At 42.0% G+C, this 27,030-nt stretch overlaps 1 protein-coding gene across 2 annotated transcripts in view; it reads left to right on the forward strand.

Moving 5' to 3' along the window:
• Positions 1–27,030, forward strand: part of prkcbb (protein kinase C, beta b) — a 173,640-nt gene that overhangs the window by 102,544 nt on the left and 44,066 nt on the right. For both annotated transcript variants that reach the window (XM_033644341.2, XM_033644340.2), the window contains exons 9-14: positions 4,799–4,942; positions 16,544–16,717; positions 19,589–19,680; positions 21,827–21,889; positions 24,238–24,376; positions 24,612–24,692. In XM_033644341.2, the coding sequence (XP_033500232.1) occupies positions 4,799–4,942; positions 16,544–16,717; positions 19,589–19,680; positions 21,827–21,889; positions 24,238–24,376; positions 24,612–24,692 (693 nt within the window). The remainder of the gene's footprint in view (positions 1–4,798; positions 4,943–16,543; positions 16,718–19,588; positions 19,681–21,826; positions 21,890–24,237; positions 24,377–24,611; positions 24,693–27,030) is intronic.

Genomic DNA, 27,030 nt, shown 5'->3' on the forward strand with positions numbered 1-27,030 from the left:
CATTCGCCACAGCGTGGTCTTCTACCTCCGTTCTGCTCCTCATCAGACGAAGCATTAGCAGAACAAGGTTGTTGTCGTACTGCTGCCTCAAGAATATAAGCAAAACACGCCCAAAAAAGGCACTAAGAACGGCGTCGTCAAGCATCTTGTTATCCGGAACGAGAACTACAGTGTTTTCGTCTGGTAAACGTAAACACATAACATCCGCCCCGCCCCCTATCCAATCAGAAACCTTCCCTGCCCCAAACCTTGTGCAGACCTGAATAAAGGCAATTAAACTGATCTCCCGTGTAAACCCTCATTTGGAATGAATATTTCCCATGTAAACTACCTGGAAAAAAATTCCGAATTATTTCATTCAGATTTATTTCATTCTGAATGAGAAGCCATCATGTAACCGCACCTAGTGACATCTCGGTGAAGACCCAAATGCTTTTTGTGCACTGTCCCGGCAGGAGATGCAGCAATGTCTCAGTAAAAAGCAACTGCTTCTCGTAGCACTATGCTTAGTGGAAAAACAGCAACTGGTTGCTACAAAACACTAGTGGTGGGTGGAAAAAATTGTGTCCCGATATTTTTTTATGCGGCAATATCATATCATATCGTTACGAATACAAATTAAACTTTTGGTAGCCTACTTGAATAATAAAATCTATTGCTTTTTTAGTCCACTACACACACTGTGCTGCAAATGCAAATAATTAAAGTGAGATGAAGAGACTGAAAACTTTATTTTATTAGATAATACAGATGTTGACAAAGTTTTCCTTTAGGGAAATAATTTACAGTTGGAAAAAAGTACAATATTGCATCATATTTAATCGCAATATTCAGCATATCACAACATGTTTAAAATCACAGTAATATTGTATCGTTTGGTGATTCCCACGCCTACAAGACACCCACTTTTGGTGCCTAAAAAGCAGCTGAGAACACAGCAACAACTTGCTAAAAAAGAACCAGTTTTGTTGTTTGTTGGTCTCAAACAGTCGTCTGCAGCTGGACAGGCATTTAGCCTAGGTGTCATGTCATCCACCATCCCCTCCACCTCCCGATGACAGAGTCTGCTCATTTACTACATCAGTCTATAAAAGGTTTTTATGATAGATATGAAACATACAAATGTATCATATTTGAGGTTTGCAGAAACGTACAATGCCAACGTTTTCTTGGCATTTTTCAGGCATCTGGGTTGGTTAGATAGTCAAGCTGTTGCTGTTATTACATGCCAGTACACAGAGGCTGCATTAGGACAGTAACTGGGATGAGACAGATGATGAAGATGAATTGTTCAGATGCATTCTCCCACAAGAGCAAAAAAAAAAACACATCAAGTTAGTGTTAATGCAGTTTAGGTTTTTCAGGTTTTTAAGAAAATGTATCAGATTTTTCTGCTGCCATTCAACCATTTATAATGTGCACAGAAATATTTGGACACATGGCTGTATACAGAGAGAGCAGCATTGATCTCTGAAGGCTTTGAGAGTGTTGCCTTCAGCATGCTCTGCTGCTCACAAATACCTCAAGTGCTCCTCTGTGTGTGTGTGTGTGTGTGTGTGTGTGTGTGTGTGTGTGTGTGTGTGTGTGTGTGTCAGAACAGATGGAGACAGATAGAGCCTTTTATCCATTGATGAGTCGGGAACCGTATGGGTTGCATCACACACACACACACACAGTGCAGGGAGCAGCAGAGTACTCGGATGCTTCACTCTGACAATTTTCTAGACAAGGCAGCAGAGAAATTACTGCACAGGACAGAAGAAGTGCAGAGAGCCTCAGTGCGGATCAGCAATTTAAGATAAGATAGGATAAGATGTGCTCATCCTGCACCTCTGTCTCTGAGTGTGCAGGCGTTTTGTTAATGTCTTAAGACTGTTTTTAAATTGAAGCATGGCTTAACAAAGTGAAGAATAAGATTATAATTAGATTAGATTGTAAGATTACAATAGTTCCTTACGACAGAGACGGGACGAGAGAGCATGACAAGGTCGCGGCAGGCACGTAGGAACTAAGAGTGAATAGAGGAGAGACGGGGAAGTGGTGACAGACATGAATAAATGGAGAGTCAGAGACACGGGCCACATTTATAAAGATGAAGTAGAAATGAATTATAGAGAGAAAGAGAAATGGTAGAAAAACTTTGAGAGTGAGTGGTTGAAGGACAGAAACAAGGGAAAGTGGTGACAGTCGTGATTGAATGGAGTGGCAGACTCACTGGGAAGCCATATTTGTTATGGAAAGTATGAAGTGCCTGCACGGAATAAATGAAACAGAATGAACCGAAAGGCTAAAAACTTTTCCCTTTTACCATATTTATCACTTCCACTCCCGTCTATCTAACAAAAAGGTTTTCTCTTTCATATTAAAATGCCCCAAATTTTTAAAAAGCGTCTCTGAACATTTAGGGGGAATTTGAAAGTTTTAAGGGCTGTATGTATTTTTATTAGACCAGCCATGTTCGGATTCTAAAATGTTACTGTTCTTACACCTGTGTTGAGAATGTATATTTATTACTGTGATTTATTTATTTCCCAAACTTTTGAGATGTGGCTGGCTGAACTCTTTTACTCTCTCTTCTATCTTGTTTATAACCTTGATGTGTGAAATATGTGTTTCTGCCTAAATTTATAGTGTAAAAGAATCCAAAAAAAGAGAGAAAATTTGTGATGAATAAGAGGAAAAGGGGGGCAGGTTTAGCAACAGCAAAACTACATCAAAACATTTAGAAACTCTCACACAACTAGTGCAGTATAATCCAAGTCTAAGTTTTTTCAGTGGTATGCTCAGTCCCTCCCAAATAGACAGCCCTTTCCTACAGGGAGCTGAAAAGAAAGGGAAACACTCCTTAAAGTCAAACTCCATTCACAAAAAAAGGATTTTTACCTCACTAAACACAAACTGTTGGTCTCCAGCTTTCTGGATCTGTTAGTTTGTTTGTGTTATTGCATGACTTTGGTGAAGACCAGCAGGCCTGTACTGCAAAGCCAGTTCTACTTACCCAGGATATCTTTGTTTGACTAACCCTAACACTGGCCGTCTGGATAACCAGTACTACAGAGCTGGTTATCAACTGGTTCAGTCAACTCTGGGTTTTCCTATCCAGCTACGAGTGCATTCATGTGAGAGAGGCGGGGGTGTTAAGTACACGCAACATCATCAGAACCATGAATGAAGTAGGCTGCTTCATATCTTATGAGATGAAATGGTACTGAAAATGTCTGCGACCGCGAGACAGTAAAATAACACCAGACTGTTTCTGCTGCTGAAGTAAAGAGTGGAAAAGTAGCCTAGTTACTGACTGAGGACATCTTTCTTACCCAAACGTTGCATTTATAATAACGGGAGCCACATAACAGTGTGTGGATTATTTTATTAAATGAAATATTATCTTTTTTCCTCGTTCTCATCACACAGTATTTTGAGCTGCAGTGGTGGAAGCAGAGTGTAAAATATCAACACTGTCACTGCAGACTAAAATAAACTTTGCATAAGTTAAAATCCTGTGTTTAGTGGATAGATGATCTCTCCGTTTGTTAGAAGCTCTGTTTTAAAACCAGTGGAAATAGAGCCCTGAAACAATGAAATGACCGACTATTACTACTGACCTCTAACAATATATAGGTGACTCTTTCTTTATCTGAGACTCCAAAATTTTGTCCATGGATACTTTTTTCTTCAGTGATCTGATTGGTCAGAGGTCACTGTGTTGACGGGCTGTGATATGATACCGTGAACATTACCTGCTCCAGAGCAGCATAAGTTACCACGGTGATTTATCCTGATAAAAAGAGAACCAGCTTTGTAGTACTGAAAACCCTGAGTTAACCCTTAAGTTACCTCGCTAACTCCAAATCCTGCCTCAGCAGCTCCTTTGTGCAGTGAGGTAAAGTGGCTGTCTTTGTCAGTGGAGACTGGCTTCGAAGAGAACACAGTTCAGTTTCCCGTCGGAAACAGCTGTCTGTTTGGGAAGTACTGAGCATATGACTGCTTAAATGAGACTTGGATTTTACTGCGCAAGTTGTGTACAACTTTGTAAATTGATATTTTGATGTAGTTTTGCTTCTGTTAAACATGGCCTCCTTTTACTTTAACACTTTCTCTGTCTTGGGATTCTTTGTTCACTGTTGAAGCATGTGAGAAAAACAAAGTAACTGACATTTACTCATCATTTTGGGATTGAAGTATTCCTTGAAGCAAACTGTCAAAAATCTTTTGATATGATTGCCATATTGAGCATATTTGCCACAAGCAATAAGACTTGGGTCCAGATAATTAGCAGCATTACTAATGGGAGTTTCTCAAATGATGACAACATTTCACATAAATGATTCACAAGAAGGATGTTATTCTTGGCCCCCAATTCTTGGCACGCGAAAGAAATTAATGTTTCACTGGTGTTTCCTTCAAGGCCTTTCCCTCACATCTGTCGTTATGTAAACATCCGAGCTGTTTTACAGCCACTGTCCTCCCTTTTATGCCAATCCATGTGTCACATGAATTAAAGTGCAGAGTCATGGTAATGACTACCAATCTCAAATGATGGTTAAAATGTGGCAAATAGCACCATGGTTGTTGGTTCCAATTCCAGCACCAAAGGGGCGAATATTGTTGGAAATAATGAATAAATAAAAATCTTATTTTCCCCAACAAATACTGCTGAAAGGCCTTATATCACCAGCTGCCTCATCATAACTTTTTAAAATGTTAGTATGCTTAAATATTCTTCCACTGACAGTCAGTTGTCCCTTTGAATGTTGGAGGTTGTGTCTAACGTAGTCCCTTATTCTCTCTTATCTAGAGAGCTAAGATTGGACCAGGCAAGAACACAGAAGGCAAGTCGGCTAATGCTGCGTCCCGGTTCGACTCCAATGGCAACCAAGATCGCATGAAGCTGGCTGACTTTAACTTCCTGATGGTGCTGGGCAAGGGCAGCTTCGGCAAGGTGAGGCTATAGTGTGGATGTTTGTCTGCTACTGTGTGTGTGCCACAGGTGTGTTTCTGCATATTACTCTTTTTGCTGTCAGCATTGTTCACATACTTGGAGGATTAAATTGTATAGAGAGCAAGCAATTAACTTACGCTGTGGCCACAAGATGGTAATTACAGGAAAATCATAAATATTACGATGTATTGTTACTGTAGCACAAGAGGAGAATAGTCCTAAAGTAACTCAGTTGACTCAGTAAAGTGAGTTGCAGGGCTAGTTCAGATCTTTTGAAGTAAGGTTGAATGAGGTACTTATCCATATTCAGTGTATTAGCTACAGTAGCTGCAGTCGGCATGCCCTCAGTTTGGAGAAGCAGGTAGAAGGATCAGCATGGAAGCTAAACAATGTACTGCTGTGGACGGGGGCCAGCAGAAAAACATATTTTAGCAACCTAAAAACAGTCCGACCTGAAAAAAATCAATATTGGTTTAAGTGTACATCATACTGAGAGACTTTTCAATGCTTTAGCTTGCCGTCAGACTGACGTTTTTGATGGGGAGCTGAACTGAGAGTGAAAGTTAGGGTGCTTTCAGACTTAGAGTTGTCTTGCTTTTGTCTGAATCAGGGACTAATTTTGTTGCAAAGTTGTATACATGCCTAGAGTGGTTTGTACGCATTTACAAGTGAACCAGATCAAATGCCTTGTGTGAGAACGCTGCTCTTGATCAGGAAAAATCCAGGAAGTAAAGCAAATGTTGAAGAGTACACTTGCAAGATAAATGTGACACTTTCTAATGTCACAATGGAGGGACAACTACGCAGGTTGATTTTAGCGCTGCTCATCGTGGACTATATTGCTGTCATTGTTCATTTTAGTCAAACCATACAGTTTGAAAACGAGGCGTGGCTCCAACTAGAAAACAATGTTTTGATGCATTGGATGTGCTGAATGTGCATATTAAGGCAGTACAGGAGGAGGTGCACATTAATAATCCTCCAGGACTGTAACATGCTCATGTTTAACCCAAACAATGTGTCATGTGACTGCAGTTGGTTCAGATCCAGGTCGGAACACATTCTCACCACAAATGAACCGCACCAGAGTTCATTTGTAACCAGACTGAGACCACCTCTTCAAGAAGGAGTCTGGTTGTTTTGGTGCGCACCTGAGTGTGATTGCTGTGTTCACACCTGCCAAAACGAACCGCACTTAGGGGGCAAACGAACTTGAGTTACTTCAAACTTACTTCAAAGACTCTATTGACAAAAAACAGTAATTTTACCTTACAGAACACAGGGGTTGGAGGTCTTAGACTGCCTTGATCACTTAGTTTGTGTTATTGTGTGACTTTGGTGAATCTGAAGTAACACTTTAAAAGTCACACAATAACACAAGCAAACTATTTGGGCAATAGTAGACTAGCATCTCCCGTGTTCAGTGAGGAAGAATTACTGGTTTTGTTAAAGGAGTCTGGTGGCTTTAAAGATAGCGATATAACGGCTTAAGTTCCCCGACGAAAAAGTCTGTCTGATGGCAAGGTAATATGGTAAAAATATTCTAAACATAGCGTATGTTTAGCTGATATCGATTAGTTATAGATGGCTAAAAAAGGTTTTGCTGCTGCCCTCGTCCACAGCCATACGTTGCTTTTTTCTTCTGTGTCGAACTCCCGCCTGCTTCTCCAAATTTGGGGTGTACTGATCGCCATCTAATGTTCTTAATACACTGACCATGGATAAGAACCTCATACAACCACATAAAAATTTGAACTATCCCTTTAAGGAGCAATAGCCATCTGAAGATCTAAAGTTCGTGAAAATTGCCAGATCAAGTCAGGCTGTAGCTACCAAAAATAAAAAAAAACTCTATTCGTCTTTAAAGCTGGCCAGCATTGTTGTTCTCATTTCTTAAGAGTCTGCGGCAGACCTTACGTCTCATCCTGATATGCTGCCCCCACTGTTCATGAGCTTAATTGTAGACATGTAGCATTCGTTTTTAGGATGCACACACCCAATGCTCCCAAGGAACCTATGATGTATGTGCAAAGCCGCAATTAAACAAGCTCTAATTGTGCGCTTTGAAGAAAACCTCTGTGAGCATCTGTGTGTGTTTGACCGAGCATCACCGCTCTCCATCCACGCACACACAGAGCGCAGAGGAAAGAAAAGATGGACAGAAAGAGAAGATTGAGATAGGGGGAATTAAAACAGATGGAGCACAGGTAGACAGAGATGGATGAAGGGAGAGAGACAAAGAGGGTGACGTGACAAGTGGAGAGAGTGATGAAAGGAGAGCGAGACAGAGATGTGAGAGCATGGCGGCGAGGTTGACATGAATGAATTGAGAGAGAGGTAAAAAACGTCAGACTGAATGAAAAGAGGGAGAGTGAGAGAGGAGGGGGGGAGACCTTGGAGAGGGGGGAGACTGACGTGAATGAATGAAAATCAAGGCGAGAAACAGAAAGAATGGGAAGATGTGGCGAGAGAAAATTGGGTAAACGGCGGGTGGAGCAGCAGGGGTGGAGAGACGGAAAGTGACAGAAAGAGAACGACAGAAAGAGAGACAGAGAGAGAGAGAGAGACCATTGTCTGTGTACCAGACCTGTATGCTGGCTGCCTGTTTCCATGGTAACAGGCATTTAAAGCAACACTGATGCGTCAATGTGGAGAGACTGAGTCGAGGGTCGATCATTACTGGAATACCCGAAACACGCGTGCATGCACGCAAATCCCTAAAACATGCACAGATTGGAACGAGGACACAAAAAAATGAACACTTACGCACATTCCTCATTCTGACCTACTCTGTTCACACACACCAGCACATATTGTTAATACACACTCAGAGTATTTAGAAAGAAACACACACTACATGAGACAGAAATAGAAACACACATGCACAAACAGGCGTTCACCTGACGTGCGTGTCATTGTAATGGTTCCTGAGTTTTGTGTGGGAGGCTGGTACCTTCAGAGCTGCTCTTTCTGCCTCAGTGTCTGAGGACATCTGCATCACAACACTGCTGCTAACATTTCTCTGTGGACATGCTTACAGTGGGGTAATAACACACACTCGTATCTCATGGGCGAGCGTGTGCTTCAGCCTGATCTGTAATGTCAGGTCTCTATACGCACACACCATAAGCACATACACAGCAAAAACACACATATGAAGCTGTATTTATTCTGTTATTTTACAGGATGTGAGCATGTTGGTGTGTGTTGTGGGAATGATCAGCATCATGGACAGCTCCGCTCCAAGCCTACCAGCCTAATAGATTTATAATGATACATTAATACTTGATGCTAAGATGGCGTCTGTTCATTCTAGTGGAGCTGCTCTCCTGGTGCATATGCCAATATGTGCAGTGTAGTGACGGGCAACGCAGCTCTTTAGATGTTACTGAATCACTAGAATCAGTTCATTAAAAAGATTTGTTCAAAAGATTTGTTCACCGAATCGTTCAGGAGCCCTGACGGTGTACTGCGTAGTCCGACTCAGTCTCTCTCCGTTGCTGCTGCTGCGTCTGCCCTGCACTGGTGAGTCTCATTAGTGGCCAGCCTAACGTTTTAAATTTTTTTATCTGGAAACTAAGTCTGTTAAAACAATGGGGAGGTGTGTGATTGTGTTCATGTGGCTTGACTCCTGGCTACATTAGCTGTTAGCTTGGAGAAAACGGTCCCTATGAAAGTTTATCGCTGAGAAGAAATGATTTGAATCACTCAGGGAACGAGGTTACGTCGTTCACTGAGTGATTTGTTCACTAGTGATTCGTTCACTGAGTGATTCGTCACGCGGTAGGCAGTCCCTCCCTGGACCCTGGTTGCCTCACGACTCGCGAGTGATTTGTCGTTCGCACGGACTGAATCTGCAGTTCCACTCCCCTCGCTGCTGAGCTCAACTGAACTGAGAAATGAACGAATCAGTTCCGGAAGTGATTCAGTTCAGTACATCGACTCAACAGATTCGTTCTTTTGAACAATACATTTGTGCACGACACAACACTAGCACAGTGGTGTTTCTACTTCTAGCCCTGCTTGTGAGTTCCTGGTTGGCTCAAAGATTTTACATTGTGATGACGTCACATATTTTTAAATCACTACTCTCAGTTCAAGTTGTTCAACAAATATAAAACCTTGTTGGATCCAAAAAACTATGATAAAAGGAGTCATAATTGACCATGTTTGAAGTTGGAGGTGTCGGACACTGCCTCACACTATTTCGAGGTTTAACCCCTGAGACGACGCACACCATTTTCAGATTAAACATACCCCAGGTTCCCATTTTTGACTGACTAATGACTTAATAATAACAACTAAGGGGACTTTAACTTTGATCATTGCTTATGTATCATCAGTATTTAATGTTGCAGATAAATACTTAAGAATTAAAACCAACTTTAATCCACATGTACATGTGTAGAAGCACTGCCCCAAATTTGATGCAACGCCTCTTATTATGATCTGCTGCTTTTGCTCCTGCAAAACTGAATGGGACGCCATGTGTCTGGGAACATTCAACAGAGGTGAAACAAAGTCGCACACCAAGATGCTCCTGTTAGAAGGATTTTAATGCTGTGCACCAGGCCTTTCCTTACACTTCCTCTTTTAACCAGGGATCTGTTTGGCATTTGTTCCACCTCTGCTAGCTTTGTCTTTGATCCAACATGCATCTTATCAAACGCTGGGATGTGCATTTTCTCGTAGCGTTTCTCCTTGAGAACATTTAACACATAGAAATACAATGTGGACTATAAAAATCTAATAAATGCCAACAATGATCATAAAAAGTCTGGTTTCATTTAGGAATAAAAGTTCAACTTTAGCACACTAGCAGTGAGATTAGGTCCCACATTGACCATCTGTGTGGAGACAGACTGACTGCATATGATATATATGACAGTTTAGAATAACACAAGACAGCCCACTGTAATACAGCATAGAGCAGTATGAGGCAGTGCAGTGGAATGGGTTCATTTGTTTTCCCTGGGTAAATTCTCTCTGCAAGGTCAGCAGAGAAAACACAGTGGCATCATTTACGACACATGACAGTTAATATCCTGAGGACTGCTTTTCTGTCAAATGACCCAGAACAACTTTCTTGGATAAAAAGGCGTTGCCAGTAGTGACAAACGCCACAATTCATAGTAGAGCAGCCAGTTTATGAATGACACTGTGACCATCATGCCCTTGAAGAAGACACTGAACCTCAATGAGATCATGAAATGTAACTCAGGCCCTGTCTGCATGTATACAGATATTTTAGAAAATGATTTATCTGTCAAAAACAGAGTTTAGGTCACAGGTAGATTTTTTGAAACTACAGTTACTGTTTATCTGTGTGGACATGTAAAAGGGAGCATTTGGGAAACAATGACAAATAATATTTTAAAACAGAGGAGGAAAATATTAGTTTAAAAAAGTATCTGTAAAGCTGTAGACAGGGCCTAAGACCTAGATGCATCAGGTAAATGTCTACAATGACATGTAGAAGGTATAATGAAAAAGTGATCTGGCACTGTAATGATACCAAAGAGCTCCTGTTGTTGCTTTGTGTCCAGCGCATCTTTTGATTTCAGATGAAACCCTGTGGTTTTATGTCTTCTCGCTCTTGTGTTGGTCCCGTCCTTGTCCTTGTGGTTGCATAAAATGAGCTTTGGGCCAGATGGTGTCCTTTCTCTCTGTTTCAACTTTATAGAGTTTGTATTACCATAGAGTCACACTGCAGCCATATGGGATGAGTCCTAACATACACAACACACACACTAACACACTCTCTCTCACACATAGACCTGCTGTTGTCAAAGGATACCACCGGCATAGATCCAGCTTCAACAGATACCTAAACTTTAATGCTGGAGATTGTAATGCACATTCTTTATCTGTGGCTACTCTCTATGCAAACACACACTTACACCGTCACACACCTGTGTGTCTATGCCCATCTGTGCTGCACTCCCTGTAGTATCCCAAACCCAATAACCCCTTCACATTATCATACCTGAATATTTATATGGCATAAACAGCCAAGCGTCTAAGTTTCCCATCTCTTAGGGGAAAAAGAAATTATGAAGTGGGTGTAAGGTCACTGAGATTGCTCTGTACTTGGAGGGTTTTGGAAAGAATAATCAGTGTGATATGTTTCCCATTTACACCATTAAGCTGACATTCATCAACAGCAACTTATAACAAGTGAGCAGGTAGTGGTTCTTGGCAGCTCATGTTGCAGTGTACTGTGGTGTTTTCTTAACTCAGTAGTCTCTCTAAGATCCAGTCTATCTTGCTTCCCCAGAGAAAATGGTATATTAAACACATCAATGAATCAGTCGAATTCAGCTTAACTTGAGTTTGCAGTTGCAAAATGTTCAAATCACTCGGTTCACTCAGTGTTTTATGCAAATTAACGTAAGAAAAAGTTTTTAATATGAATACGATTGGATGAAAGATCCTTTGTTGAGGTCCCAAAACTCAATTAGCCTCATGGGAACTACAAACACGCCATGCTAGCCATGTAATGTAAAGCTCAGCCGTTTTTCCTCCACATTCTTTTCACTTGTTCTCTGCCTTGTTTTAAGATAAAAGTACTTTTATTAGTTTTAGAATGATAGGAAAGAGGAAGGCTATGCAGCCAGTCGACTCGTTTCAGCAGAGCAGTCTCACATGTGGAAAAAAGAGACTTTATCTGTGCTGATAATTTACAGAAGTTACAACTTTTTTGTTTCTGAACAGTTTTTGCTGTCAGCTTTCTGTCACAGTGACAAGACATAAAAGTCGAGAGAGATGATGAGCTTGAAATTGTGAGCTTTAATCTGACTTTTTAAAATCAAAATGAAAGGGACAGTTCACCCAAAAAGTACATATTTTTCCTCTTACCTGTGGTGCTATTTATCAGTCTAGATTGTTCTGGGGTGAGTTGCCAAGTGTGGGAAATATCAGCCATAGAGATGTCTGCCTTCTCTGGAATATAATGGGACAAGATGGCACTCAGCTTGTGGTGCTCAAAGCATCAAAAATATACTTCAGTCAGGACCACTTTAGTCAAAGAAAACTAGAATTCCATTTGCAGAATTATAGTTGGTGGTAGGACTCTGTTTCGGGGTCTCTGCCTTTCCTAGGCCAACACAGAAATTCTAAGGCAAAGACAGCACACCTCTCTGCCCTTCCACGTGCCTACATGGAAACCTAAGGCCAAGAGAGCACATCCCTCTGCCCTTCCATGCGCCTACATGGAAAACCTAAGGCCGAGAGAGCACACCGCTCTGCCCTTCCACACACCTACATGGAAAACCTAAGGCTGAGAGAGCACACCTCTCTGCCCTTCCATGCGCCTACATGGACAGCATAAGACAGGGAGAGCAGCAGCAAACCAGCTGTAGCTGGGATGTGAGCTGAGCTTGACATCGTGTCCTGCCTGAACTAACGCTATGCTCGATATTTGAAAAACCTACAGCAATGTCTCTTTCCAAAAATCATGACCTGGTTAGTCAAGATAATCCACAGACCTTGTTGTGAGCAGTTTCATGAAGGAACTATTTTTTTCTACCAAACTACATCCTCCAACAGTATCACCACTCAGAAATGAGATTGAATCTACTCATGCTTGTGACAGTACGATAAGTCATCTGACTTTTTTTGCATCCGACTTTCCTATCTTTGTTTGTTGCACCTAGCATGTTTGCTAGCTAGTACTTTCAAAGAAATAGCTCAACATTTTGGGATGTACAACTTTTAACTTTCTTGTTGAGAGTTAGATGAGATGATTTATACCACTCTTGTATCTGTCTGTTTGAGTTTAGGTTACAGCCAGCAGTCAGTTAGCTTAGCTTTGCATAAAGAAAGTGGGAAGAAACAGCTAGCCTGGCCCAGTCCAAAGGTAACAAAATCCACCTACAAGCATCTCTAAGACGAAACACATCCAGGCTATAGCCTTATATTGAACAGAGAGATAAAATGGTCTTTTTTCTCATCTAACTCTCCACAAGAAAGCGAAAAAATGTATTTCCCAAAACGATGATCTATTGCTTTAAAGCTCCACTTTCTCAAGCCGTTAAGGTTTGCTCCACACACAGCACAACTTCAACAGTCACACTTGCTCATATAATTTGCCCATACAGACTTCAGTCTAGAGAGTTGAACTTTTACGACCTGGTCACAAGCCTGCTGCAACTTTTATGAGATGACCTGCGAGCTGAGACTTGACCTACATTTTGAACCGCTATTTGCAGCAGCTGCTGGTTCTTCAGGAAAGAAGATATGAGGGCAGGAGAGGAGAAAGGAGGAGGAAAGTAGGAAGGGGAGACAAAGAGAAACAAGAGGGAAGATATGGTGATATGGAGAGGAGACCGTAAACAAGAGACCTGAGAGAGGAAGACGAGACAGAAACGTTTACTCCTCCATTTGAGGCATTGTTAGCTACATGAGCCTGACCTTGGCTACAAGACATTTAAACTGCTGAGCACACACATGTATACACACATTTCACACATACAAATACACAGCAGCACAGAGGCATCTCATAGTGATTGCATTCTGGCATCTGTCTGTTCGACCTCCACGGGAATTAGCAGCCACAGATTATATATGAAACCATATGTGTGTGTGTGTGTGTGTGTATGTGTGTCTCTCTCACAGGTGTAATTACAAGCAGATGTGCTCCTAGACTTCACCATTAAAACAAAAAAGATTCAGGATTGCTTGACTGCTGCCAACCTCTTTCTCCGCCATTCCCTCTGCCCTTCACTTCCTCCTTCAATCTTTCTACCCATTTTTTTAATCCCACTCTCCTGGCCCATCCACCTTCTTTTATCTCCATCCGCCCCCCACACTGTGTGCCCTAAAGAAAGACGTGAAATAATCCCCTCTTTCTCTTCCTACTTTTTTTCCTACTTTTTCTCCTCCCTGATGTCCGTGAAGGGCAAAGAGAACCTGAACAGTATAAAAATCTTTCAGAAGCACTAAATAATCTGTGCTCTGTGCCGTTAACATTTTGTGTCGGCAAGCAAAGATTTTCAGCCCAGGATCGCACAGTGTATAGAGGCTGTATGGGCCATTAATTAATCATTCTCAATCATCTCAGTGCCATGCAGCTCCTTTCTGTCTTTACTTTACTGAAGGGGAAGAAAAGAAGAAGTGCAGCGCTTCAACGTGGAGAAATCCAAAGCTTAAAAGAATATTTCACACACAAAATGACCATTTGTATATTAATTACTTACCCTGTGTGAAGAAAACTTTTTCTTGCATGCCTCCATAGTGTACAGAGAATCCAAAAAAGGTGACCATTCCTAATGATTTAAAGTAATCAGAGTCTGCATTTAACAACAAGAAACTATATCAAAACATCTGTTAACAAACTGTAAAAACTTGCCCAGTATAATCCAAATGTCATTCATCCAGTGAAATACTCATCTATCCATCTATCCATTAAATCCCTTATCCGGGGGGTGGGTCACTGGGGCAGCAGGCCAAGCAAAGCACCCCAGACATCCCTCTCCCAGCAGCGCTTTCCAGCTCCTCCTGGGGGACCCCAAGGCGTTCCCAGGCCAGATGAGAGACGTAATCCCTCCAGCATGTCCTGGGTCTACCCTGGGGCCACCTGCCATTGGGTTGGCCCAGAACACCTCTAACAGGAGGCATCCTGATCAGATGCCCGAACCACCTCAACTGAGCCCTTTCGATGCCAAGGAGAAGCAGCTCTACTCCGAGCTCCCTCCAAATGCCAAGCTCCTTACCCTATCTCTAAGACTGAGCCCAGCCAGCCCACGGAGGAAACTCATTTCGGCCGTATCCACGATCTCATTCTTTCGGCCATTACCCAGAGCTCATGACCATAGGTGAGGGTTGGGACGTAGATGGACCAGTAACTCAAAAGCTTCGGCTTCTGGCTTAGCTCTCTCTTCACCATAACAGCGGCGCAGTGCCCCATCACTGCAGACGCCGCACCAAATCACTGATCCTTCTCATGCTCCATTCTCCCCTCACTCGTGTACAAGATGTATGCTCAGTACTTCCCGAACAACATCGTGCTTTTTTGCTAAAACTTTGCAATATGAAACACATCCGCCTCTGCTTGAGCAGGGTTTAAAAGCATGTGCTTGCTCAGGCATGCTATTTTGCTGTGCGTGAGACTGACATGTTTTAAATCGTTATGATTTAGTGATTTAGTACTCTCATACCACTGGATGAATTAGACTTGGACTATGCTGCACTAGTTGTGTGAGATAGACAGATGATTTCACATAGTTTTTTGTTGTTTAATGCCAACCCTGAATACTGAAGTTCATAAATAATGTTCGGTTTTCTTGGACTCTCAGTTCACGGTGGAGACATGCGAGAAAAACAAAGCTTTCTTCGTGAATTCAAGGTTACACCCAACAAGTAACTGGTACACAAATGGTCATTTTGCAGTTGAACAACAAAGGAACCACTCTGAATGAGCATGAAATGACACAACACTATGAACTCTAGTTTTGTAAAGTTAAAAAAAACAAAACACTCAAAAAGCAGTGACGCACAAAGGGATGATGCATCTTAGTGCTACGATTCACCGGTCATTTATCTCACCATTTGACATGCCTTTAAAGTGATACCATGCAGTCTGACACAAAGATTTTTTTGTAAATATATTTTATTGATTTTCAAACTTTTCAGCCCACAAAAGTGAAAGATATAAAACATGTACATTTGACTTTAATTCCCCAACTCATCCCTCAACTAGAAAAAAGAACTATTCATCAAATATGCTGACAGATTTAAATCCCCATTCCCATCCCTACCACCCCACCTACCCATAGGATTACATGTTGCAGAATGCAGGTGAAGGAGGGGAGAACATGATAAAATAATCAAATAAATGCATTAATTATTTAAAGTCAAAGAAGAAGGAGAGGGGAAAATGGAAGCTGCAGCTGTAATGGGACATTTATGGGTTCCACCCCTACTCTTGATGAAGAGGCGCCTGTAGGGAGTCGTAAAAATCCAAAAAGGGACTCCGTATCTTAACAAAGAGATGACCTTTTAAGTGTGTATGTTTTTTTTACCATTAACAAATGGATAGAGGAGCATGATGCTTCCATGTTAACATCTTAAAGGGTGTGGTGAAAGCTGTGACCACAAAGGCTTCATTTGGGACAAGAGCATAGGATTCCTTTGCTGCTAAACTGCCTAAGGTTGTTACACAGAGTGACATGCAATCACACTATAAGAGCATTTTATCCCCTCCTTTCCCTCTGTCCTTCCTTTTCTCTTTCCATTTCCCCTCTCCCCAGATGACATCTTGAAATATGATGAATCAGTTTTCTCTCCCCTTCCCTCCTGTCCTTTCTCGTTTTATTTCTGCCTTGACTGTCTAACCCAAAACAGCTTTCCTTTATCACTCCACTCCTTCATCCCTGCCCTTTACAGTACATCCTCTTCCCTTTCCCCTTTCCCTGACTCCCACATCTCTCTGCCTCCCTCCCTTCTTTGCCCTTTTTTCTTCCCCGCACCCCTCTTTCTTCCAAGGTGATGTTACAATAAAGGCGTGACAGGAGCTGTGCGCCATAAAGATTTTGAATATTGATGAATTCATTCTTCCTTGTATTTTCCCTCTCTGTCTTCTCCCCTCTCCTCTCTCTCTAGGTGATGCTGGCAGAGCGTAAAACGACAGAGGAGCTGTACGCCATAAAGATCCTGAAGAAGGACGTTGTGATCCAGGACGATGACGTGGAGTGCACCATGGTGGAGAAGAGGGTGCTAGCGTTGCCTGGGAAGCCTCCGTTCTTAACACAACTGCACTCCACTTTCCAGAGCATGGTGAGTGGATCGACATGTTTTCACAAAAGTGGTATAAAATGTTTTTATGTCTCATTAGAAACACCAACCCAGATTTTTATAACAGTACTTTTACTAATTGTCATTTGCTGCTGGTTCAAGGCTCTATGGACTCAATGAAATGTTTGGTCTTACAAACAGAGAGTGACTAGAAACCAAAACAGCTCTCCATCTGAGATTCTTTGCCAGCTGTAGTGACACCCCTCATAGGCCCCTACACATCCACATTATATTTGATCTGAAGGGAGCCACAGCGCGGTGCCCTGCTGAAGGGCACAGGCGCACTGCTGGTGAGCACTGTGGTCTTAACAGCAGTCACCCTGCCTGCTGTCACCAGCTCACAGCTGGAATACACAGGCTGGATTCATATTTGATTCATGCTCATCTTCTGACGTATAATCCATATTACACTGAAGATGAGTCAACAGAGGAGTAAATATAGCTCTCATACTTAACACAGAGTACAAGTCATTTACATTCACATGCCACATAAACACACTCATGTTGCCCTCGATCAATGAACGTAGCATGTTGGGGATCCCTTTGAGGTTGTGGTTAAAGACAAGAGTTGACTGGGGCTACATACACACACACACACACACACACACACACACACACACACACACATACCAAAAATGAGTGTGGAGTGTGTTAATCCTCCTCAGCAGTAATTATTTGACCAGTGGAGGGCTTTTGTACATATGAGACTTAGCAGGCAGTTATAACACACACACACACACACACACACACACAAACACACACATTGAGGCAATTATAACATACATGCATACACACATACATTTTAATCACACACACTGTAGACATACACTTAAAGACTTATCAGGCAATACAAGTATACTCTGAAACACACACATACACACATACACACACACACACACACACACACACACACACACACACAGAAACACCTTAAAGGAGCAGTGTGTAGGATTTAGTGACATATAGCGGAAAGGATTGCAGTTTGGAGGCAGCTAAAAACACTTCCCCCGTGTGAGAAGTGTGAACTCCCGGTTAGGTTTCCTTCAGTATTTATTGTTCAGAAGGTTTTCACAGGGAGCCGAATTATCCGCAGAGGTCTCTTCCTCTTCAAAACAAAAGGACCAGGTGATTAAAACCGGTAAAAACCTGAATAAAGAAGTTTCAGTTTACAAATCAGTGTTTCTCCAATGCTATTCGGCCTGGCGACGACAGGCAGCTAGCCCAGCACCTGCTAATGTGTGCTCAGCTTTTTCCACTGATAACTTAAGATGCAGATATTCAGGAGGTTTTTACCAGGAGCCGAATTATCCACAGAAGTCTCTTCCTCGCCAAAACAAACAGACCAGGTGATTTAACTCGTAAAAAACAGTGAATAAAGCAATTTCATGTTAAAAATGTGTGTTTTTCTGACGCTGTTTGGCTCTTTCTCCATATGGCAGACTCTGTGGATGAGGACACACTCCCTATGTAGATATTAGCGTCTCATTCCAAGGGTGAGCTTAGGGAATACTCACTTTGAGTGCCAGGGCACTCTGTGGCACAAACTACACCGGACTCCACACCGAAGTCTCGGAGTGGCAGAGCACAATCTGAGCACTCTGTCTGGGGAGACGGAGCAGCAGAGTGACGAGTGGAGTGAATGTGTGATTAACTTAATCATTCGTTAATTCATGTAGAAATCCATGCCTTCAAACAGCAGCTTTCTCATCTTAAGGCTCATTTATGCTCCCTTTACGTACGAAAATGTATACGTCCGTTTCAAATGATGTTACCGTCACTGCCTACATACTTCCATGCGCCCTTTACATTGGCATGGATGTTATACATATATCCACCAGGAGGCAGCCCAGCGTCAAAAGTTTATGACAACAACAAACTCAAAAACAAACATGGCGACTGTGGAGGAGATATTGATAATGTACCTCTTGCATAAAAGACAAAAACAGAGGCAGCGTTGTAGGAGGCGGTGGTCGGTGAGGCCGTTAAATACATTGCGACTGGAGGATGGAGAATTCTTTTCTCTAGTACTGCTGATGAGAGAAATTGAATTGTTATTTCTTCTTCGTGTCTCGCTAGAGCTACGTATCAGGTAGTGACAACAACACTGCCCCCATGGTTCCCGGTGGTACTGCTCCGTTTGGCCCGTATCCGTAAGCTTTATGGAAACGTGCAGAAATACGGACGAAATGAACGCAGAGCACGGACAGAAGACTCCGTCCGTATCTGGATCAGTATTTAACGTTGAGCATAAATGAGCCCTTAGTGTGGAGCGTCAGATAAGATTTTACGAATGCACCCTAAGGTACCGAAAACACGACAATTCTTATTTTCAGGTGATTATACACTAAAGAAAACATACTTATTATTGTATTCCATATCTGCCGATATATCCCCCTAAATCCTACACACTGGACAAAAGCACAATGTTTTCTCCAGACACACACATGGCCACACACCAAATCCCTCCACTCTCCCTCACATACTGTACCTTATTGGCAATTTCTGCAGATAATGGAGGAGAATAAGCTTTTAAATTGATGTTGCTGTGTTCCCTCAGTTGCAGACTGACAGGACGACAACCCGATCACCTCTTTCTCACTGTCTCCTTCCTCTTTTTCCATCTTTTGTCTCTCTGTCTCACTGCCTATGTCATTTTCTTCTCTATCTCTCCTTTAATCTTCTGTTATTTGACCCATCAGTCTCCATCTACCTCTGAGCAATCCCTTTCTCTTTACAGTATCTTGCTTTTTCTTCTGCGCTATCATACCATTTCTCTGTGACCTCTCACCTGCTTTTATGAACATGAACTTTTTAACGTCTCCCTCTCTCTGTCTGCTCCTTTATCTCTTGTAGGACCGTTTGTATTTTGTCATGGAGTACATAAATGGAGGAGATCTCATGTATCAGATTCAGCAGGTCGGCAAGTTCAAAGAGCCCCATGCTGTGTGAGTATACACACCCGCACACACCCGCACACACACGCACACAAAGCAGACTAAAAGCAAAGATACATTCTTACGCCATCATAACACAAGATCTTAATCCCGTGCTTGTAGGTGTTTCACAGTTTGGTAATGCTTTTTTTAAAAATCATGTTGAATAAGCCATCAGCAGTTTGACGGGGCTCAGGTGATGGATGAGCAATCCTAGCAGAGCCTCGGGGTGAAATATGTTGTTCGCCCCGATGCACGTTGCTGCTCTAAAGAACTTCAAAGAAATGAAAGTAATCCAGCGGCTCCTGTGAGTTTTCAGTGTGTGGTAGAATACCTCCAAAACTGCAGAATATAATTAAGGTGGCTGGCGAGATCACTGGTGTCAAGTCAAACCAGCAGGCTGACATATTTGACAAGCGGGCTGTCGGGAAAGCGAGAGCCGTGGAGGAGTTTGCCCTTCATCTGCTTTATAGGGAATTAGAGTTTCTTCCCTCTGGCAGAAGGTTTAGACTGCTGAAGGGCAAGTCGAACGGGGGTGAGGAACTCTTTTATCTAAGGCCATCGACTTGTTCTGCTCTGTTTAATTTATTTATTAGACAATAGTCAGGATATTCTGCTCCGTGGATGATGACGATGCATTGGACTCTCATTTTATCTTATGGGTTTGTGCTTCTGTGTGTGTGTTTGTTTATCATCTAAAGCCGTGTTTGCATCCTGCATCGGCGACACCTATGTGGTCATCATGCTGATCACTGATTAAACACTACAGCAAGCTATGACATATTTTCCTATGCTCAGTAAAAGGCAGATAATTTAGGTCGTTTTCTCGTCTCTCTTAGAGTATGGTGATGTTATTTATAGACACACCTCTGCCTCCACTTTGGCCCTGTTTACACCTGGTATTAACATGTGTCCTAGGTGATCAAATGACAAGTAAACAGCTCACAGTGTGCCCTCAATGCATCTACTCGCTCAGATCACATTCGGCTATGGTCTGAGCTGCATATGGCCACATTCTTTCAGCAGTGTGTACCATAATGTGTCCAGGGCCACATTGAAGGACCACCTACACAGCTGATGTCTTGGCTTATCCAGCTTAAAACTTTCTGTTGCTGCTGTTTCGCAGTGCTGAAGGACCGTCCCCAAAGTCACTCTCCTCTCACACTGTCAAGCGGTCAGTTCAATGTCTGCCCGGTTAGCACAAGCTTACACAGCTCACACTCCTTCAGCAGTAGTGGCGGGAGGCCCAGGGACCACAGCATGCACTTGCCTCATGATAAACGAATAAAAAAAGAAATTATTCATGTGTTAATTTGTACAGCTGGGAAGTGATCAGATCACAAGTGGTAACACGGGATGCCTGTGAAGACTCATTCTAATGCCAGGTGTTAACAGGCAGACTTCCAAATGTCCACTTGTGATCCAATCAACCAAGAGGCATGTTAATACCAGGTCTAAACAGAATCTTTTAAACCCCTAGATTCAGTTTATCACTCTGCCCTAAGATTCATTACTAGTGCCTGTTACTCTACTTGGTTGGGTGGCCATCTTTAACTGTAAGATGTGACAGGCGTTGGTTTCTATGTCTTTATAAAGCCCTAAATGGCAACATGCCTTCATTTATCACTTCTGTATGAAACTGGTCCCATAGTCATTACTCAACCTCATCAAATGAATGGCTAATGCATGCTAAGTGCTAAGTCCAACATGCAAGCACTGAATTTGGGAGAACTGCTTCAGTCTTTGTGCTGCACAAACTTAAAAGTTTCTGTATCTCTCTTTCGTTAGAAATTAGGTCATGCCCTAAATGATTCCACGAGATTTAAATAAAGCTGAATGAATAATACACGGCTCTCCACCCTGTCAAAATGACAGCTTTTAGCTGCTCTTTACAAACTGACACCGAGTGTGCATGCCCACGCAATCACATGCGTAAACATAGCTGACTGCGTGGTCAGTGTGTCCAGACTCTTCCTGTTGATCTTATCAGCTGCTCTCTGGCCTTGAAGAGACAGCACTGACCTTTATGCAGACACACACACACACACACACACACACACACACAAATTATCCATCTGTTTTCCTCCTGTCCTTTCTCTCAGAGTCTTTCTAATTACTGTTTTTGTTTCTCTCTGTGTCTGTGTATGTCTGTGTGTAGATTCTATGCTGCGGAGATAGCCATCGGTCTGTTCTTCCTACATCTAAAGGGCATCATCTACAGGTAACCTCATCCCACAACATGCTAAATGAATAACATTTACAAAATACCACATTCATTATGGAGGATTCTCAGTTTAGTTTCAGACTTTACAAGGTTTATTTCAGCACAGTCTGAATAAAGAGATTTAAAATAATACTGAATCATATTTGTAAGTATTGTGCAAGTGTAAGTATTTGCTTTAAAGGGACAGTTCACCCCAAATCAAGTTGCATATTCTGTACTTCCTTCTGTGGTAGGGTTGGTGGGTATAGTTCCATAGAAAGAAAATAGTTCCTACATAAAACTGCTCACAGCAAGGTCTTTGAATTGTCTTGAGAAACCAAGTCATGATTTCTGGAAAGAGACATTGCTGTTGAGTTTTTTAAATGTATTTCTTTGACACTTTCAGCACCACAAGCTGAGTTTCATCTAGTTCCATTATACTGGAGAGAAGACAGACATCTCTATGGCTGATATCTCCAACACTGGCGTGAACTGTCCCTTTAAGATGTGCACTGCAGAACCATAGGGAAGGAGTTAAAAATAATGCGTATTAATCTGTAATATTTTTCTGACTACGTCACCCATCCCCAGTAACCACCGAAGAAAAGTAGGATTTTGACCTTTAGACTTCAGCTGCAATTAACAGATTTCTGCTGTTTATAGTATTATGCCGAGAATCCGCCCCCACAAACGCTGCCGTGCTCCCAACTGCAAATCAGAATCTGTCATCTGGTGTAGTGTAACTGCAGCTCGACCTCTTGGATTAAGCAGAGCATCGTTCCCTATCAAACTCACACTAAATTGCACAGGATAGACTGTAGAGGAGAAGAAAACTTAGGAGTAAAAAAAAGCAAATGAGATGATGAGCCTACGTGGTCCATGTTGGATAGTGAATTGAGCGTTGTTTCCCACTGACATTGTGTTTATAACAAAAGATGGTGTATTACAAGCTGTGTCAATGGTATGACATGGTCTATACTCCTGAGTGGGCACAACTGTCTCTCAATACAACACTGTATGTGATACAAATTAAATTTTTGCTCCTTATTTTGCAGATCATTTTTGTCTGCTAGCTTGATATCTAATATTAACTGAGTACAAGAACATGTCAGATGTTGCCAGATCCTGTAAGAGTGTGTTGCTGAAGGCCAAGACACAGCAAACTGACATCAAAGAACTAGTGGCGACAAAAAACGACTGTTCCATCACTTCACATTGCCTGTGTCTTGGCTAAAAAGACTATAGCTGGCAGCCAACCAGGACGTACGTTCTGCACCTGTGTAAGAGGAAATAATTGTCCACAGCAGCAGACAGTGGAAGTCATCATTCACAGAGGGGAACTGGAGGACCGTCATGACTTAGTTGGCCAGTTAGCACACCAACAACACAATCCAATGTTGAAAGAACAAAGCCAAAGATAGTCTGTAACAGATAACGCAATACAAGCTGCGCCAGTGGAATTAAATGGTATACGTTGGTCTCCTCAGTGGGTGTGGGCATCTCTTCCGTGCATACCCCCACCTTGTTTGGAAGTGTAGTTAATGACATGTGGATGGATGAAATCAGATTCAAAACAATACAACACTATATACAGTAATAATTTAATGTTTCGTTTGTCTGTCTGAAAAAATGCCATTGTAGTGTGAGAATGTTCAGAAGGATTGGGGCTTGTGAAAACTGGGTCACACTGGGTGACTATCGGGCAAAGGACACGGTCATAATCTGTACTCATCTTAACTTTTCCCATTGGAATAAATAGACTCAGGGCCACTGTTAGTCTCCTAAAGGGGTGGCGCAATGGCGAAACCCATGTGACACAGATACAGGAAGTGAATCTAAAGTGGACCGTCTCGGTTTATCAGACAAAGCATATGTATTTTTATTTATCAGTGAGCAATGACACAAACCACCACGAAACATTTCTGCTAAAGAGCTCAATGGCTAAAGAAAAATAATCTTACTTTATGTAACAAGCTTGTTTTGATCTCACTCCCTTTTGACTTTAGCTGTTTGTTTACTTTCCTCACTTCAGTTTCTTCTCATTCACCATACCAACACCGATTCAACATGCTTAATCGGCTGAAAAAAAGCCAACAAGGGCCAACAAGGGCTGAGAAGGGCTGGTCACACCACAAAGACTAGGGCACTCATTGACGGCCAGACATCGGCTTGGTGCATCACAGCCTTTAGACATACATGTGTCTCAAACAAAGTTCAATTTGCTCCTGATTTGTTTCTCTGAAAAATGCCATTTTAGTGTCAGAATGTTTAGAGGATATGTGTCGCACTTCGGTGGCGCAGATGCAGGAAATAATTCTGAAGTGCATTATCTCGTATCTAATCCATCTCTGTTTTCCTTCCTGCAGAGACCTGAAACTGGACAACGTGATGCTGGACTGTGAGGGTCACATTAAGATAGCAGATTTTGGCATGTGTAAAGAAAATATGAATGATGGAGTCACGACCAAGACCTTCTGTGGAACACCAGACTACATAGCCCCTGAGGTAGAGTGTGTGTGAGGTGTGAGTGATGGTGGGCGGGCTGGCAGTGCATGTGTTTCTGTCATTGTTTCTGGCCTATAGCTGGTCGTTCTGAATGTTTTTTAGACTACTTTTAAATCATATTTTGAGGTATTTTAGCTTGTATTTAATTAGTATTCTTCCCATGCACTGCCCTCCCTCGCTTCAGTGATTTAAGTGATTATATCAAGTTTCCTGAACATGGTCTCTTATATTTCAGATCATAGCCTACCAACCTTATGGAAAGTCTGTGGACTGGTGGGCCTTCGGAGTATTGCTCTATGAGATGCTGGCTGGACAGGTCAGTCTGTGTTTGTGTGTCTGTCACTATTATATTTAAATGCACACTAATATCTACTATTATTCAGATTATGACAAACCTCGGAATTTGATACCAGTCATGTAAACAGTATATCCTGTTTGGATTTCCTGAATTAGGTTTCCCGACTGAAGCATTTTCTGATTAAGACATGTGGGATATGCCGATATTATTCAGGTTGAAGAGCATTTTTTGGTGAAGAGAGAGGAGGAGCGCACACCAGGGTTGGAGAGGTGCTGACCGTTGACGAAAAAATACAAATTTGAAAAAAGATGTCAGGCACGCACTCTTGATGCAAGATATTGATGCAAAGATATTTTCTTTTATTCAAGTACCAACGTTTCGACTAGACCGTCTTCATCAGGGCTTTACAAGATACTGAGCTACCAGACATTTTATAGGACACACAGGTGAGCTCTATGATGAGAGGGAGTGTCTTCAATTACAGGCACATGCCATGGGAGGAGTTGACAATCAACACAAATTGCCACACAGATGAGACAGGAAAAAAGCACAATAAGATCAAGGCTCAATTTCCATTCAAGTATAATCTTAAAGACTAAAAAAGACAGAATATAGACAATTCAAAAGTACAGTTCAAAAACACTTACATTCTTTTCAATTATCAAAAAGTAGTAGACAATAAAAAGTATCATTATTTTAAATACAGTCAAATCAGGAAGAGAAAAATGCATTTAAACACCACTTAAAGTGATAAAGGACAGAATACCCCTGTTTTTTGAAAAATGAATTCCTATAGGAGGGGAGACTGCAAAACAATTGTTAGGACTTTGAAAAAAGACATCTAGATATAAGAAACAATTGTTAATGATTTAGTAGAAAAATGTTAAATTTTGAATACAATTTTAGAAAAAGAATTTTTAGGAAAAAATTGAATTTAGAAAAAATCTACTTACAATAGTAATGGTAAATAATTGAAATAGAAAAAAGTTAAATTCTAGGAATTTTGGAAAAATGTTAAAGGATTTAGAACAGTCTACATATAAGGAAGTTAAGGATAAAGGATTAGAAAATGCATCACAATGCCTATAAGACAGGACAATCTAGAGTCAAAGAAAAAGTTTAAGGTCAAACTCAACATTAAGGCCACTGGGAGCAAGAGTATTTAAAGTATAGATCCAGAAAGCTTCTCTTTTCAACAAAAGAAGATTGAAATCACCCAATCTGAAGAGCATTTTTTGACATATATACAGTTCATTCAGAAAATGTGTCTCAACTGGGGTTTTTACTGCAGTTCGCAACACACAAACTCTTGCCTATTTATGGCCGGCTTTGTGCATTGTCACTGATGTGTTGCACACAAACCAACTCACCAACAGTCAACAAGGCTGGATAGAAACACATGCCCAAAAGAAAAGCCCACATTCCTGGTCAGAGGGAGAAACATACCTACTTTAAACATTACCAAAGACTTTGATATCAACAGGTTTTCAAAGATGAACAAGTGTCATTATACCTTTTCAAGGAAGTGGTTGAAGGACTGGGGTTGGGAGAGAGTTACTGCCTCAAGCGAGGGAGTTCAATTACCTTGGGGTCTTGTTCTCGTGTGAGGGTAGAATGGAGCATGAGATGGATGGGTGCTGTGCCAGACCATCGTGGAGCTGAGCCAGAAGGCAGAGCTTTCGACTTACTGGTCCATCTACGTCTCAACCCTCACCTATGGTCATGAGCTCTGGGTAGTGACCGAAAGAATAAGATCATGGATACAAGTGGCCGAAATGAGTTTCCTCCGTGGGGTGGCTGGGCTCAGCCTTAGAGATAGGGTAAGGAGCTCGAACATCCGGAGGAAGCTCGGAGTAGAGCCGCTGCTCCTTTGCATGGAAAGGGGTCAGTTGGGGTGGTTCAGGCATCTGATCAGGATGCCTCCTGGGTGCCTCCTGTTGGAGGTGTTCCGGGCTCGTCCAACTGGTAGAAGGCCCCGGGGCAGACCCAGAACACACTGGAGGGACTACATATCTCATCTGGCCTGGGAACGCCTTGGGGTCCCCCAGGAGGAGCTGGAAAATGTCGCTGGGGAGAGGGACGTCTCGGGTGATTTGCTCGGCCTGCTGCCCCTGTGACCTGGCCCTGGATAAGTGGATGAAAACAGATGGATGGGATGGACAGCTGCATGTGAACAGCAATATTAGTGGAATATTCATTTTTATTACACGTTAACAGCTTAGTAGGAATGTTGTCTTTTCCGGAATAAGGGCAAAAACCAGAGTGTTTTGTGCATGTAAATGTAGTCAATGTGTGTCTGTAATAAGTTTTATAAACAGAATTATTAAACCTTGTAAAAAATAAAAAAGAGGCAGTA

This window comes from Epinephelus lanceolatus, chromosome 18 (genome assembly GCF_041903045.1).
Source record: "Epinephelus lanceolatus isolate andai-2023 chromosome 18, ASM4190304v1, whole genome shotgun sequence".
NCBI classification, from domain to species: Eukaryota; Metazoa; Chordata; class Actinopteri; order Perciformes; family Serranidae; genus Epinephelus; species Epinephelus lanceolatus.